Source organism: Oncorhynchus keta, chromosome 10 (assembly GCF_023373465.1).
Source record: "Oncorhynchus keta strain PuntledgeMale-10-30-2019 chromosome 10, Oket_V2, whole genome shotgun sequence".
Taxonomy (NCBI): Eukaryota; Metazoa; Chordata; class Actinopteri; order Salmoniformes; family Salmonidae; genus Oncorhynchus; species Oncorhynchus keta.
In genome coordinates this window covers 17,646,482-17,660,752 of record NC_068430.1, presented here as the reverse complement: position 1 = coordinate 17,660,752, position 14,271 = coordinate 17,646,482, and the positions used below count along the sequence as shown (strand labels likewise).

Sequence of the window (14,271 nt, the reverse complement as noted above, 5' to 3'; positions counted from 1 at the left end):
TATATTGGTTCTGGTGCTCTAGTTTAGTTCCAGTCCTGGGCCCATGTGTTTAGGGGCATCCCCTTCCCTGTCTGAAGAGCAGACGTTGTCTGATTCTCTTGCCGTGGGGGTTTGTCTGATTTAACGAGCTGCTTCTCTGAGACCCAGCCTCCTCTTCCTGTAGGCTTAATATGAGCTTTAAATATCCACCCTGCCATAGCCATAACACCCTGCTGGAGAAGACTGGCACATGGTTACTGCAGGCCTCATCAGTACTGTCCTCCTCTCACTGTCACTCACATCCCACTCCTGCCCTGCTCTGTATTGGAGATAAATGATCTTAATAGGCTTAAAGTTCCCAGCAGCACAGAGAGAATATCTGCCTGCTTCTAGGTTCCTATAGGAACAGGCATGCTGCTGGAGTGAAATTGATTTATGGCAGGCAGTAGCAATAAAACCCAGATTCTGATGCTGCTACCCCTGCTCCCTGGTGTTCCCCTGTGATGGAGAGGAGTAGAGACTACTAGAACAGAGCGAATGTTTCCTTTGTACAGACAGACAAAAGCCCTGCGTGAGAAGCTGCTCCCTCCAGTTGTTACTGGACTGAGCCTCTTGGATATCCTCTCTTTGTTCTGAGTCTCCCTGCTGCTACTGTTGCTGTTAGCATTGGAGATGATTAATTTCCTCTTCAAGTCCAGCGCCCTCCTTGATTTCCCCACGATTTCTCCAATTCACACCACTCTCTCCTCTCCTCAGCTTCCGCTCCTTTTCCCCTCATCAAGAGCACTGCTCTTCCAATAATAGCATCCTTTTCACTGACTATCCGCTGGCCTTGTAAATGTTGCCTTCAACACACAGCTTGTCTGTCCCCAGCCGACCCCACAGCATCAGCCTTTTAAACATGCTTTCGATCTCACAAGCAGTACCACTATTAAAACAGCACAATGTCACTAACTGTGCTCTAGGGACTCTTCTACTGTCCCAACCAACCAGTGAGGCTGAGCTTTGCCCTATTCTACTCCTAATGCTCTCTATATAGGCCGTTCTTATGATAAATCAATACAAAATGTTCTAATGTTGGATGATCTACAACAGCAGATGGGGATTGTCCCTAGAAGCCCTGCCTATGCCTGTTAGACAGATTTTTTTCAGTCAATAAATTTACTTAATGTTAGGTGCTAAAAAGGTTTTTATAAACCAAGTGGTTCGAGCCCTGAATGCTGATTGGCTGAAGGCTGTGGTATATCAGACTATACCACAGGTATGATGACACATATTTTTACTGTTCTAATTACTATGGTTACCAGTTTATAATAATAATAAGGCACCTCCAGGAGTTTCTAGTATATGACCAATATACAATGGCTAAGGGCTGTATCCAGACACTGCGTTGCGTCGTACGTAAGAACAGTCCACAGCTGTGGTATGTTAGCCATATACCACACCCCTTCTTGTGCCTTATTAAGTAAGCCATTGTGTTACTGACTTTTGTCAAGTGGAAGGCAGTAGCTTAAATAATAGCGAAAATAACTTATGGACATCAGATCTGTGATTACTCACCACGGACTGGAAGAAGGTTTTTCCTTTAACGAGTCTGACGAAAGATATACTGCTCTCCCAGGAACAGGCCCATATCCCCGTCATTTGCGTGAAGAAAAGACGGAGGAAAAGGGGACGCAGATCAGGCTGCCTTTTGAGAATCTGTAGGAGAGCCAGTTAACTCCCACTGCCATCAATTCTACTTGCTAACATGCAATCATTGGAGAATAAAATTGATTATTTATGAATCATCCTACCTATGGGACATATAAGATATTATAATTCTTAGTTTCACCAAGTTATGGCTGAACTACGACACGGATCATTTAGAGCTGGAGGGATTTTCAATGCAACGGCAGAACAGAGAAGCTACGTCTGGTAAGAAGAGGGGTGGGGGTCTTTTTGTCTAACAGCTGGTGCGTGATGTCTAATATTAAAGAAGTCTCGAGGTATTGCTCGCCTGAGGTAGAGTACCTTTTGATAAGTTGTAGACCACACTATTTACCAGGAGAGTTCTCATCTATATTATTCGTAGCCGTCTATTTACCACCACAGAACGAAGCTGGCACTAAGACCGCACTCAACCAACTCTAAGGCCAAAAGTAAACAAGAAAATGCTCACCCAGAAGCAGCGCTCCTAGTGGCCGTGGACTTTAATGCAGGCAAAATTGTATCACTTTTACCAAATTTTTACCAGAAAAATTCTAGACCACCTTTACTCCACACACAGAGATGCATACAAAGCTCTCTCCTGCCCTCCATTTGGCAAATCTGACCATAATTCTATCCCCCTGATTCCTGCTTACAAGCAAAAACTAAAGCAGGAAGTACCAGTGACTCGCTCAATACGGAAGCGGTCAGATGCCACAGATGCCACGGTTGCTTCACTACAGGACTTTTTGCTAGCACAGACTGGAATATGTTCCGGGATTCATCCAATGGCATTGAGGAGTATACCACCTCAGTCATCGGCTTCATCAATAAGTGTATCGATGACGTCGTCCCTACAGTTGACCGTCCGTACATACCCCAACCATTAGCCATGGATTACAGGTGACATCCGCATCGAGCTAAAGGCTAGAGCTGCCGCTTTCAAGGAGCGGGACACTGATCCGGACGCCTATAACAAATCCCGCTAATACCCTCAGACGAATAATTAAACAAGCAAAGCATCAATAAAGGATTAAGATTGAATCCTACTACACAGACTCTGACTCTCGTTGGATGTGGCAGGGCTTGAAAACTATTACGGATTACGAAGGGAAACCCAGACGCGAGCTGCCCAGTGACGTGAGCCTACCAGACAAGCTAAATGCCTTTTATGCTCACGAGAGCACCAGCTGTTCTGGATGACTGTGTGATAACAAACTCGGTAGCCGAGTAAGACTTTTTAAACAGGCCAACATTCACAAAGCTGTGGGGCCAGATGGATTACCAGGACGTGTACCAACTGGTAAGTGTCTTCACTGACATTTTCAACCTCTTCCTGACTGAGTCTGTAATACCTACATGTTTCAGGCAGAACATCATAGTCCCTGTGCCCAAGGAAGCGAAGGTAACCTGCCTAAATGATTACCGCCCCGTAGCACTCACATTGGTAGCCATGAAATGCTTTGAAAGGCTGGTCAAGGCTCACATCAACAGCATCCTCCCGGATACCCTAGACCCACTCCAATTCGCATACCGCCCCAACAGATCCACAGATGACGCAGTCTCCATTGCACTCCACACTGCCCTTTTCCACCTGGTCAAAGGAACACCTATGTGAGAATGCTGTTCATTGACGACAGCTCAGTGTTCAACACCAGAGTGCCCACAAAGCTCATCAGTAAGTTAAGGACCCTGGGACAAAACAACTCCCTTTGCAACTTGATCCTGGACTTCCTGACAGGCCACCCCAGGTGGTAAGGGTAGGCAACAACACGTCTGCCACGTCCCCTCTTGTACTCGCTGTTCACCCACGAGTGCTTGGCCAAACACGACTCCAACACCATTAAGTTTGCTGACGACACAAGTGGTAGGCCTGATCACCGACAACGATTTGACAGCCTAAAGGGAGGTCAGAGAACTGGCAGTGTGGTGCCAGGAAAACAACCTCTCCCTCAATGTGAGCAAGACAAAGGAGTTGATTGTGGACTACAGGAAAAGGCAGGCCGAACAGGCCCCATTTAACATCAACGGGGCTGTAGTTGAGCGGGTCGAGAGTTTCAAGTTTCTTGGTGTCCACATCACCAACAGTATCATGGTCCAAACACACCAAGGCAGTCATGAAGAGGGCACAACAAAACCTTTTCCCTCTCAGGAGACTGAAAAGATTTGGCATGGGTCCCCAGATCCTCAAAAGGTTCCACAGCTCCATCATCGAGATCATCCTGACCGATTGCATCACCGCGTGATATGGCAACTGCTCGATATCTGACCGTAGGTGCGACAGCGGGTAGTGCGAACGGCCCAGTACATCACTGGGGCCAAGCTTCCTGCCAGCCAGGACCTATATAATAGGCGGTGTCAGGGGGAAGCCCATAAAATTGTCAGAGACTCCAGTCACACAAGTCATAGACTGTATATTTTTCTTTCTGCTGCCGCATGGCAAGTGGTATCGGAGCGCCGAGTCTACGACCAAAAGGCTCCTTAAAAGCTTCTAACCCCCCAAGCCATAAGACTGCTGAACAATTAATCGAATGGCCACCGGATTATTACATTGCCCCCCCCCCCATTTGTTTTGTACTCTGCTGCTACCTGCTGTTTATTATCTATGCATAGTCACTTCACCCCTACCCACATCTACAAATTACCTATAACCTGTATCCCCGCACACTGACTCGGTACCGGTACCCCCTGTATATAGCCTTGTTATTGTGTTTTATTATTTTTTACTTTAGTTTATTTGGTAAATATTTTCTGAACCAACACTTCAAGAAGAGTTAAGGGCTTGTAAGTAAGCATTTCACGGTAAGGTCTACACTTGTATTCGGCGCATGTGACATAGTTAGATTTGATTTTTGATTTGATAATGATGCTTAATAGATGTAGCATAACCTGCACTTTCATTGTAAATAAATAACCTCATCTCTCTTGTCCCCGTCTCCTCTCGTTCTCTCTCTCGTTCCAGTCGTCGGCCAAGGGCCTTCGTGCGACCATCGGCGAGGTGTTTGAGCATCTGCAGCGATTTCTGCGCGAGCGCCAGAAGGCCATGTTGGAGGAGCTGGAGACTGATACAGCGCGCACGCTCTCCGACATCGAGCACAAGATCCAGCGTTTCAGCCAGCAGCTGTGTGACGTCAAGGAGGGCATCGGCATCCTGCAGGAGCGCCTCAACGAGCCAGGCCGCCATGAATTCCTGGAGGGCGTTGCCCTCACCTCCGAGAGGTGCTCTGCTTACTGTCTGACTGACCATGGATCAGCTGTTCTTCCAAACAGCCACAGTCCTAAACTTTTGTAAGATAGTACGCTGTCTGGGGTTATGTTATACTACCCTCCTAACATAACACCATCCCCTGAATGTAATCCATTCTGCTCATCGTCAGGATATTGATATCTTGGAGTGAAAGTGCAGAGTTAGGCAATGAGGCTTATCCCAGGTCTCTGACAGATAGCTTAACAGGCCAGATATACAGGGCTCATTATTTGAAATCTGTGAAAGAGTGGGCTCAGGGGAATAGAGTTGAAGTATTTGAGATCTTAGAGGGATTGATAAGGTTGACTGAGGAAGTTGTTGCATCAGTAGGTATTCTAACAACCAGTCCAGGGGGCATTGATAGGAATGAGTGAAGAATGAACTGATATCCAGGTTCGCCATCTCATAGTTTCCAATACTTCTTTGTGAGAACAGGCTTGACAAGGTTGTGGTTTCTCCTCAGGCTAAGTCACTTAAAGGCACAGCAGGTGAATGGTTAGCCTTGGCTCACTGAACACCCTGTTCTTCTTTTCAATGTTCCTCAAGATGATCAATGTTTAGCTGTGCAGCCCTAGCTTTCCCAGGCAGGGTTAAGAAGGGCTTCAAAGTGGTTAAAATAGGAAGGTAACGATTCACAGATACAACTGTATCTTAAACACGTGTATCGGTCTACGGACCCCAAACCAATCCAATCCAAATGTATTATGCGTCGGTCAGAAAATCTACAGTTGAAGTTGGAAGTTTACATATTTGGAGTCATTAAAACTCATTTTTCAACCACTCCACAAATTTCTTTTTAACAAACTATAGTTTTGGCAACTTGGGTAGGACATCTACTTTGTGCATGACACAAGTCATTTTTGTTTACAGACAGATTATTTCACTAATAATTCACTATCACAATTCCAGTGGGTCAGAAGTTTACATACACTAAGTTGACTGCTTTTAAACAGCTTGGAAAATGATGTCATGGCTTTAGAAGCTTCTGATAGGCTAATTGACATCACTTGAGTCAATTGGAGGTGTACTTGTGGATGTATTTCAAGGTCTACCTTCATACTCAGTGCATCTTTGCTTCACATTACGGGAAAATCAAAAGGAATCAGTCAAGACTTCAGAAAAACAATTGTAGACCTTGACAAGTCTGGTTCAACATTGGGAGCAATTTTCAAACGCATGAAGGTACCACGTTCATCTGTACAAACAATAGTACGCAAGTATAAACACCACGGGACCACCATCATACCTTTCAGGAAGGAGACGCGTTCTGTCTCCTAGAGATTAAATGACTTTGGTGTGAAAAGTGTAAATCAATCCCAGAACAACAGCAAAGGACCTTGTGAAGATGCTGGAGGAAACGGGTACAAAAATATCTATATCCACAGTAAAACGAGTCCTATATCGACATAACCTGAAAGGCCACTCAGCAAGGAAGAAGCCACTGCTCCAAAACTGCCATAATGCCAGACTACGGTTTGCAACTGCACATGGTGACAAAGATCATACTTTTTTTGAGAAATGTCCTCTGGTCTGATGAAACAAAAATAAAACTGTTAGGCCATGATGACCATCGTTATGTTTGGAGGAAAAAGGGGGATGCTTGCAAGCCAAAGAATACCATCCCAACTGTGAAGAACGGGGGTGGCAGCATCATGTTAAGGGGGTGCTTTGCTGCAGGAGGGACTGGTGCACTTCACAAAATAGATGGCATCATGAGGGAGAAAAATTGTGGATATATTGAAGCAACAACTCAATACATCAGTCAGGAAGTTAAAGCTTGGTCGCAAATGGGTCTTCCAAATGGACAATGACCCCAAGCATACTTTCAAAGTTATATGGCTAAAGGACAACAAAGTCAAGGTATTGGAGTGGCCATCACAAAGCCCTGACCTCAATCCCATAGACAATTTGTGGGCAGAACTGAAAAGCGTGTGTGAGCAAGGAGGCCTACAAACCTGACTCAGTTACACCAGCTCTGTCAGGAGGAATGGGCCACAATTCACCCAATTTATTGTGAGAAGCTTATGGAAGGCTACCCGACGTGTTTGACCCATGTTAAACAATTTAAAGGCAATGCTACCAAATACTAATTGAGTGTATGTAAACCTCTGACCCACTGGGAGTGTGATGAGAGAAATAAAAGCTGAAATAAATCATTCTCTCTACTATTATTCTGACATTTCACGTTCTTAAAATAAAGTGATGATCCTAAATGACTTAAAACGGGGATTTTCACTGGGATTAAATGTCAGGAATGGTGAAAAACTGAGTTTAAATGTATTTGGCTAAGATGTATGTAAACTTCCGACTTCAACTGTATATAGTACACAGTACATACATACACGCACGTCAGCTCCAACAGATCCAGCTCAGGGAAGACCAGCTCATGAGCTCCATCAGCAGCAGATTTGAATTTAGAATGGAAAATTATTGTGTTTATGCATTGAATCACATTGAACTGAACCGCATTGATTCGTAATCTAATCAAACTGAAACCTATTGTTCCTGTATCGGAGCCAAATCAAATTTATTTGTATAGCCCTTCGTACATCAGCTGATATCTCAGTGCTGTACAGAAACCCAGCCTAATACCCCAAACAGCAAGCAATGCAGGTGTAGAAGCACGGTGGCTAGGAAAAACTCCCTAGAAAGGCCAAAACCTAGGAATAAACCTAGAGAGGAACCAGGCTATGAGGGGTGGCCAGTCCTCTTCTGGCTGTGCCAGGTGGAGAGTATAACAGAACATGGCCAAGATGTTCAAATGTTCATAAATGACCAGCATGGTCAAATAATAATAATCACAGGCAGAACAGTTGAAACTGGAGCAGCAGCACGGCCAGGTGGACTGGGGACAGCAAGGAGTCATGTCAGGTAGTCCTGAGACATGGTCCTAGGGCTCAGGTCCTCCGAGAGTGAGAAAGAAAGAGAGAATTAGAGAGAGCATATTTAACTTCACACAGGACACCGGATAGGGTAGGAGAAGTACTCCAGATATAACAAACTGACCCTAGCCCCCCGACACAAACTACTGCAGCATAAATACTGGAGGCTGAGACAGGAGGGGTCAGGAGACACTGTGGCCCCATCCGATGACACCCCCAGACAGGGCCAAAAAGGAAGGATATAACCCCACCCACTTTGCCAAAGCACAGCCCCCACACCACTAGAGGGATATCGTCAACCACCAACTTACCATCCTGAGACAAGGCCGAATAGATCCCAGGCATCTAGATACATATTGAATCTTCTTGAAAGGGAAAGATGCATATCCCTAGTGGGAAAACCACCTCTTCCTGTCTGAACCCAAGGCTACATGTGGGAGTGATGAAAATGACTAATGTGGGGGTTGACACAGTAATAGCATTACAGATGACCCCCTCCCCCTCACCCATGTCAATCTACAGTGCTGTAGATCATTAAGCCTTGGGGCATCCAGAGTCTGACGGATGCTTTAATCAACAACATACAGAGAAAATGGTGCAGTTACTAGACGCATCTCACAGAGGGCGCAAAGAGATGTGAATGTAAGAGTAGATTATTGACAATGACATTGATCGTCCTTCTCCCCCCACAGGATAAAAGGAAAGATACATGAGACCAATTTAACATATGAAGATTTCCCGACCTCCAAGTACATGGGGCCCCTGCAGTACACAATATGGAAGTCTCTATTTCAGGATATTTCACCAGGTATGCACCACCTATGGTTACCGTTAACCCTCACCCAATTAAACTGTGTAACAGCATGGGCTTCAACAGGAGCCTCTTATGAATTGTTAGATACTCCCAAATACCTCAACACGTCCATCAGTAATGATACAAATTGTTGTCTTCCACCATGGAAGGGTAGCATAGATTGAGTTTTAAATTGGGCTTTAAATTGATGCCTTGTACGGAATAAGGAAATAATAGTAACCTTGGAACATACTTACACAGTGGGAGCTAATCCTGCATTAAAATAGATGGAATGTTTGAGCTTTAGGAACTGCGTGATGAGAAAATGGTGGCTGGAGGGTTGAGATGCCCTTCTCTGCTAGGAGAGTTGATGAGGAGCTATTCTCTCTCCTCTTCTCCCCCTCTCCTCATATTCTCCCTAAGCCCCCAGCCATCACTCACTCTTAGAGAAGGTTATTGAAAATAATGCACCAAGGAATATTTCACTCCTTCAATAGATTCACCATTTTGGCCTGTAGCTGGTGAGAAGGCAGGGTGGTTTCTTGGCCTCCCTTGACTGCGTGCCAAATGAAACAATTGGTTCCAATCCATCACCACTGGCTGCCACAACGCCTTTCCATCCCATCAGATGATAGACTTATTACTCCCCTAAACTATCTCTTCTCTCAAACCTGTGCCTTTTTTTAATCTGTGTTCCCAATTAGAAAAATGACATGTGTGTGTGTCTGACTGTGTGAGAGAGGGGGTATGAATGCATTTGTTTGTATGTGTGCAAGAGAGAGTGTCATTGTGTGGTAAAGACATTGCCCTGCCTGCTGGCTACTGGCCATGCCTCCTGTTTATACTGTAAGATGTAACTACCGAGGAACAAGGTTGCGATTTGGCAAATTCCCCTCTGTCTGTTTTATTCTAAACCACCTCTATGTATGGGAGTGAGTGAGGAGAACAAGCCGCCATTGTTCCTCTAGTTCAGTTTTCCATAATGACTGAAAAAAAACTACTCAAGGTGGTGGAGCAGGCAGGGTGGAGTGCTCCAACCAATCTCCCTCCGTAACCCACAGTTAACCCGCAAAACTACATGTAGCTGGCAGCCTTCAGCCATGCCAGGCCAACACAGAGTTGTAGACTCATACTCTATAAGGTATATCTATAAAGACTGCTTCCCACCTCCCACCACAGCTCTATTTCCATACCTTTGCATGACATGGAGTACAACATCAAACAGTGGAGGCCAGGGTACTTTGAATGTAGGGTAACATGGGGTAAGATACCCCCCCACCTTCTTTAAGTGGATGATGGCCATGCTTATGGTAACAAACTATAAAGGAAAATAAATGGCTACAGTTGACTTTAAAAAACGAAATGATTAAATGTGTTTTTTAGGAAAGGGGCATTTTGCCCAGCTACCGGGGTAACATGATTTTGGAACCTGGAACAACCTTTTTCAATGGCGCCACAGCTTTCTCCAGTGTCACCGGGTTTTCCAGTGTCAGTTTTTTTTCTCCCTTTGCTTTCTTCCTTCTCTCTTAGTTTTTTGACTTGTCCTCCAGGACTGTAGCCAACTCAGCCTTTCTTTGCCTAGGCCTGGCCTCCTGTATCCTTGGCCTGGGGGACAACCCCAAATGACCTTTGCTGCTGTTTGTTGTTGTAGAACTAGTACTTTAAACAAATAAACAACTCATGAGTATTGGTTCAATAAACACTTATTTCTAATCACACTATTCTACTTTCTATTTCCTAAAATGAGTGCTGACGTTCAGAGCAAGGTCACCGGAGGAGACCTGTGGGTGCTGGGTAGGCTTTGTGGTGGTGGATGTGGCAGAGGTTGATGTTGTGGGATACGGATGGATAATTCTGTGTGCTGCTTCATGAAACCATAAAACCAGTCTATGCCTGCCAGTCGAACCCTGGCCCTTATTTTAACTTTGACCCCTAACCCTAATCATGCTAACTGGGGGTTAGCTAGCCATGCTAGCAGACATTGGCTTATGCTAACGAGCTGGTAAGCGTTAATTTCACCTCAGACTTTCTGTTAGTGAGGTTGCTAGTTAGCTAACTGGGGTAGCCAGTGCCAAAATTACAGCTAGAAACAAATGATCAATCATAAAGGGGCGAGATACCCATCTCGCCCCCAACATACTAACCTAACATATTACTACTTTACTCAAAAACAATCAATATTTTTCTCTCGAAACAAGTGGATGATTTATCTTAAGGTTTCCCTTCATGTATATAAAAAATAAAATAATCATTGGATCTAAATGACCAAAAAAATGTATGAAACAGGAAATTTGTAGTTGATCAAGACTAGTGGCAGCCAGAGGAATTGTTGAGAAAAATCTGTCACATCTTGTGGTTTTTGTGAGAATTACAGGGGATTTTCAGTTTTTAGCATTGTCAGTGTGTGAACCAACAGTCCCAAACATGGCGGCTGTAAATACTTTTTTGTGATTTCTTCATTACTTGAAATATGATAACAGTAGATGTAGGGTGTATTACAAGAGATTAGGCTACCCATGAGTCATCCCAACACCATTGACAGTCCCTTATTCTGTTCCTGATAGGGTCCTTCAGCTGCATCAGCTCATTTTTGCTAGAGCAGAAACACCAGCTTGAAGCTACAGTCAGTCAACCAATAGTGACCACTGCAGACAGAGACTGTGCCATTGACACAGCTCCTCCCTCCAAACAGAATGTCCTTGGTCCTCTCCCATCCATTTGGTGTATCACTTTTTAAATATAACGTTTTGGAGATCAATTTGTATGCACTTGACGTCAGGACCCCTCTCCAGTTTAGGGACTGGCTGAAATGGGATGCCAGGATATTTTCACTGCCTCAGCATAGAACTCAGACAGTACAGTGTTGATAGTGAAAATGGAGTGACACACCAAATGACACAGTAGTTCTGGAGCTAGTGTCTGTCAGAGGGAGTGCCCTCATAACACAGTAGTTCTGGAGCTAGTGTCTTGTCAGAGAGGGAGCGTCCTCATAACATATTTTATACGTGTTTCTCTTGGCAAACAGTATTTCAAGAAGATGTCTTTATCTGTATCCTGTAACTGTCTTTATCTGGGCTAGCACTGTCTGCTTGTCTCTGGTGTGGCTCCACGTTAACCCTGTATCTCCATACATAATGTGTCCCTTCTCTCTCTCCGTAGTGCCAGCAGCTTTGACCTTAGACCCTGTCACAGCCCACCAGAGGCTCATCCTATCAGATGACTGCACCATTGTAGCCTATGGTAACCTGCACCCCCAGCCGCTGCAGGACTCCCCGCGACGCTTCGACGTGGAGGTGTCTGTGCTGGGGGCCGAGGGCTTCGGCTCCGGGGTGCACTACTGGGAGGTGATGGTGTCAGAGAAGACCCAGTGGATGATCGGCGTGGCCAACGAGACTGTCAGCCGCAAGGGCAGCATCCAGATCCAACCCAGCCGCGGCTTCTACTGCATTGTCATGCACGACGGCAACCAGTACAGCGCCTGCACCGAGCCCTGGACCCGCCTCAACGTCAAGAGCAAGCTGGAGAAGGTGGGTGTGTACCTGGACTACCCCAAGGGCCTGCTGGTGTTCTACAATGCTGACGACATGTCCTGGCTGTACACCTACAGGGAGAAAACTTTCCCGGCCAAGCTCTGCCCCTACTTCAGCCCCGGGCAGAGCCACGCCAATGGCAAGAATGTCCAGCCGCTGAGAATCAACACCGTGCGTCTATAAGAGCTACACACAGTGTCACTAGACAGATCAGATCACTCACCTCAACCCTAACCTGACAATAGGATGATGATGATGATGATATAACTACGATCCTAAAGACAACTAGTTTTAAAATGAAGGAATATGAGAAAAAGAACAGGGTGTATGACTTTGGAATGTTTTTCTGTCTGGTTTGCGGGTGACAGGAAGTCTGTGTGTCCTGCTCTTTTTGCCTGTCGGTGTGGGTCCTCACTATTCTCACCTGGGAAAGACTATTGGAACGCTGCTCCAGCAGCATCGCTCCAACTGAGCCCTGGTTAGCTTCTTCACTGGTGTAAGGAGAGACTGTCTGCATAATGTCATCCCACAATGGTTTAGTGGGGGGGATCTCTGTGTGCTGTTGCTGTCTGAGGACCACCTTGCACAAGCCCAAGGGCTCTGACACCCCTATGGTCCTTTTTCTTTGGCATAGTTAGCTGTTGTGAGTGAACGCCCGTCGTGGTGGCAGTGAGTGCTGTTCCATGTCCCTCCATGTACCTGTACCCTTTACTGATGATGTCGCAGCTCTTGATTATTTTCCCTCGGGTGCACTTTTCCATCGTTAACAATGTCGGTCAGTCCAAGACGTGCTGGAACGGAAGAATCATGGTCCATGTGGTCTAGTGATCGTCACTGTAGTAGTGTTTGCTGTCCTCAACGCTCCCTCCTTTCCCCACCGAGTCTGTTGGTTTATTCACCTCCAGCACGCTAACGCTCTACTCCAGCTGTCCTGTACCTGTGGTCATTTATTCACTTAGTGTTAACACTCGTACATTCCTGATTCCATCTCCCTGCCTCCTCCCTTCCATGACATCTCGTCATCGCATTGTAGGTGTCAGAGGTCAATATCAATAAATGAATCTTGACATCTGCTGATTTACACTTGGCCTATGGGGCAGATGCCACTTACGACTCGAGCAGCATGACGCTGCAATTAATGAGCTCTAGAATGTTTTTAATCAGTCATTCTGTCTCTTTCATTTTTTTCTTCAAATATGTTGAAACTAGTAAATGCTATGGATACAATGTTTTTTAATATATTTATAGATTGTCTAAATAGTTTAATGACTTTAAGGATATACAAATGGCCAAGGAGAACAATATTACAGTACATTATTATACTGCCCTGGTCTGTTGGGATTCTTTTAACATCCATTTAGTTCCATAAGGCTGTTGCAGCGTAAACAGAATACACTATGTTTTGAGGCTCAGTTCATGTTGGCTCCTACCCCATATGCCTCAAGTGCTCTTATGATCCCCTGATTTAAGGCCAGTCCTGCAGATTGTTAAGGGACGAGCTTTTGTATTATACAAAGTCCAGCACGGAGAGAGCCAGGGGGGTGAGTGTGTGTGTTTGTCTGTATGTTAGTAAATCAAATGTATTTATATAGCCCTTCGTACATCAGCTGATATCTCAAAGTGCTGTACAGTATGTGTGCATGTTGGTGGAAATGTATGTTCTGGCCTTGTCTGTGAGGTGATAAAATATCACATCTGTTCCCCCGCCTCGTGTGTTTGTTCACTTTGAAGAACTGGGGCAGTTCACTACTTTGTTGGTATGTTCTGAAGAGTACAGTATGAGCAGTATGATGCAGAACCATATTTGAAGCAAGACTGCTGTCCTGTGATATGGACACCAAGCAGGAGATGATTATTGTGGGGTGGTGGGGGTCATAATAATGACCATTTATAAGAATACTTTTTAATGAGGATTGTGTCTTTTGGATGATGGCCGCTGTGCACCCATTGTTGTGCGAACATACTCTGGTGTGCTTCTGCTGCTAGAGGTCCATGACAAATGTTTTCATGTACAATTAAAGACAGGTAAAACCAACGTCTCATTGACTTTGTCATTTAGAAACGCACTGACACACATGAAGCTCTAATACATTTGTTGAGTCCTTTGACAATATGCAAGTGAAATACTTACACAGAATGCCTAACAGAACT

The 14,271-nt window shown here is 45.1% G+C and overlaps 1 protein-coding gene across 5 annotated transcripts in view; it reads left to right on the top strand.

Moving 5' to 3' along the window:
* LOC118388312 (E3 ubiquitin-protein ligase TRIM62-like) overlaps positions 1 to 14,155 on the top strand; it is a 46,663-nt gene extending 32,508 nt beyond the window's left edge. For 4 of the 5 annotated variants that reach the window (XM_035777227.2, XM_035777225.2, XM_052526576.1 and 1 more), the window contains 3 exons: positions 4,631 to 4,956; positions 8,490 to 8,605; positions 11,750 to 14,155. In XM_035777227.2, coding sequence (XP_035633120.1) covers positions 4,631 to 4,956; positions 8,490 to 8,605; positions 11,750 to 12,303 — 996 coding nt within the window. In that variant the 3' untranslated portion in view covers positions 12,304 to 14,155. The remainder of the gene's footprint in view (positions 1 to 4,630; positions 4,957 to 8,489; positions 8,606 to 11,749) is intronic. The other variant, XM_035777226.2, reaches the window with a different exon arrangement.
* Positions 14,156 to 14,271: the final 116 nt, after the last annotated feature.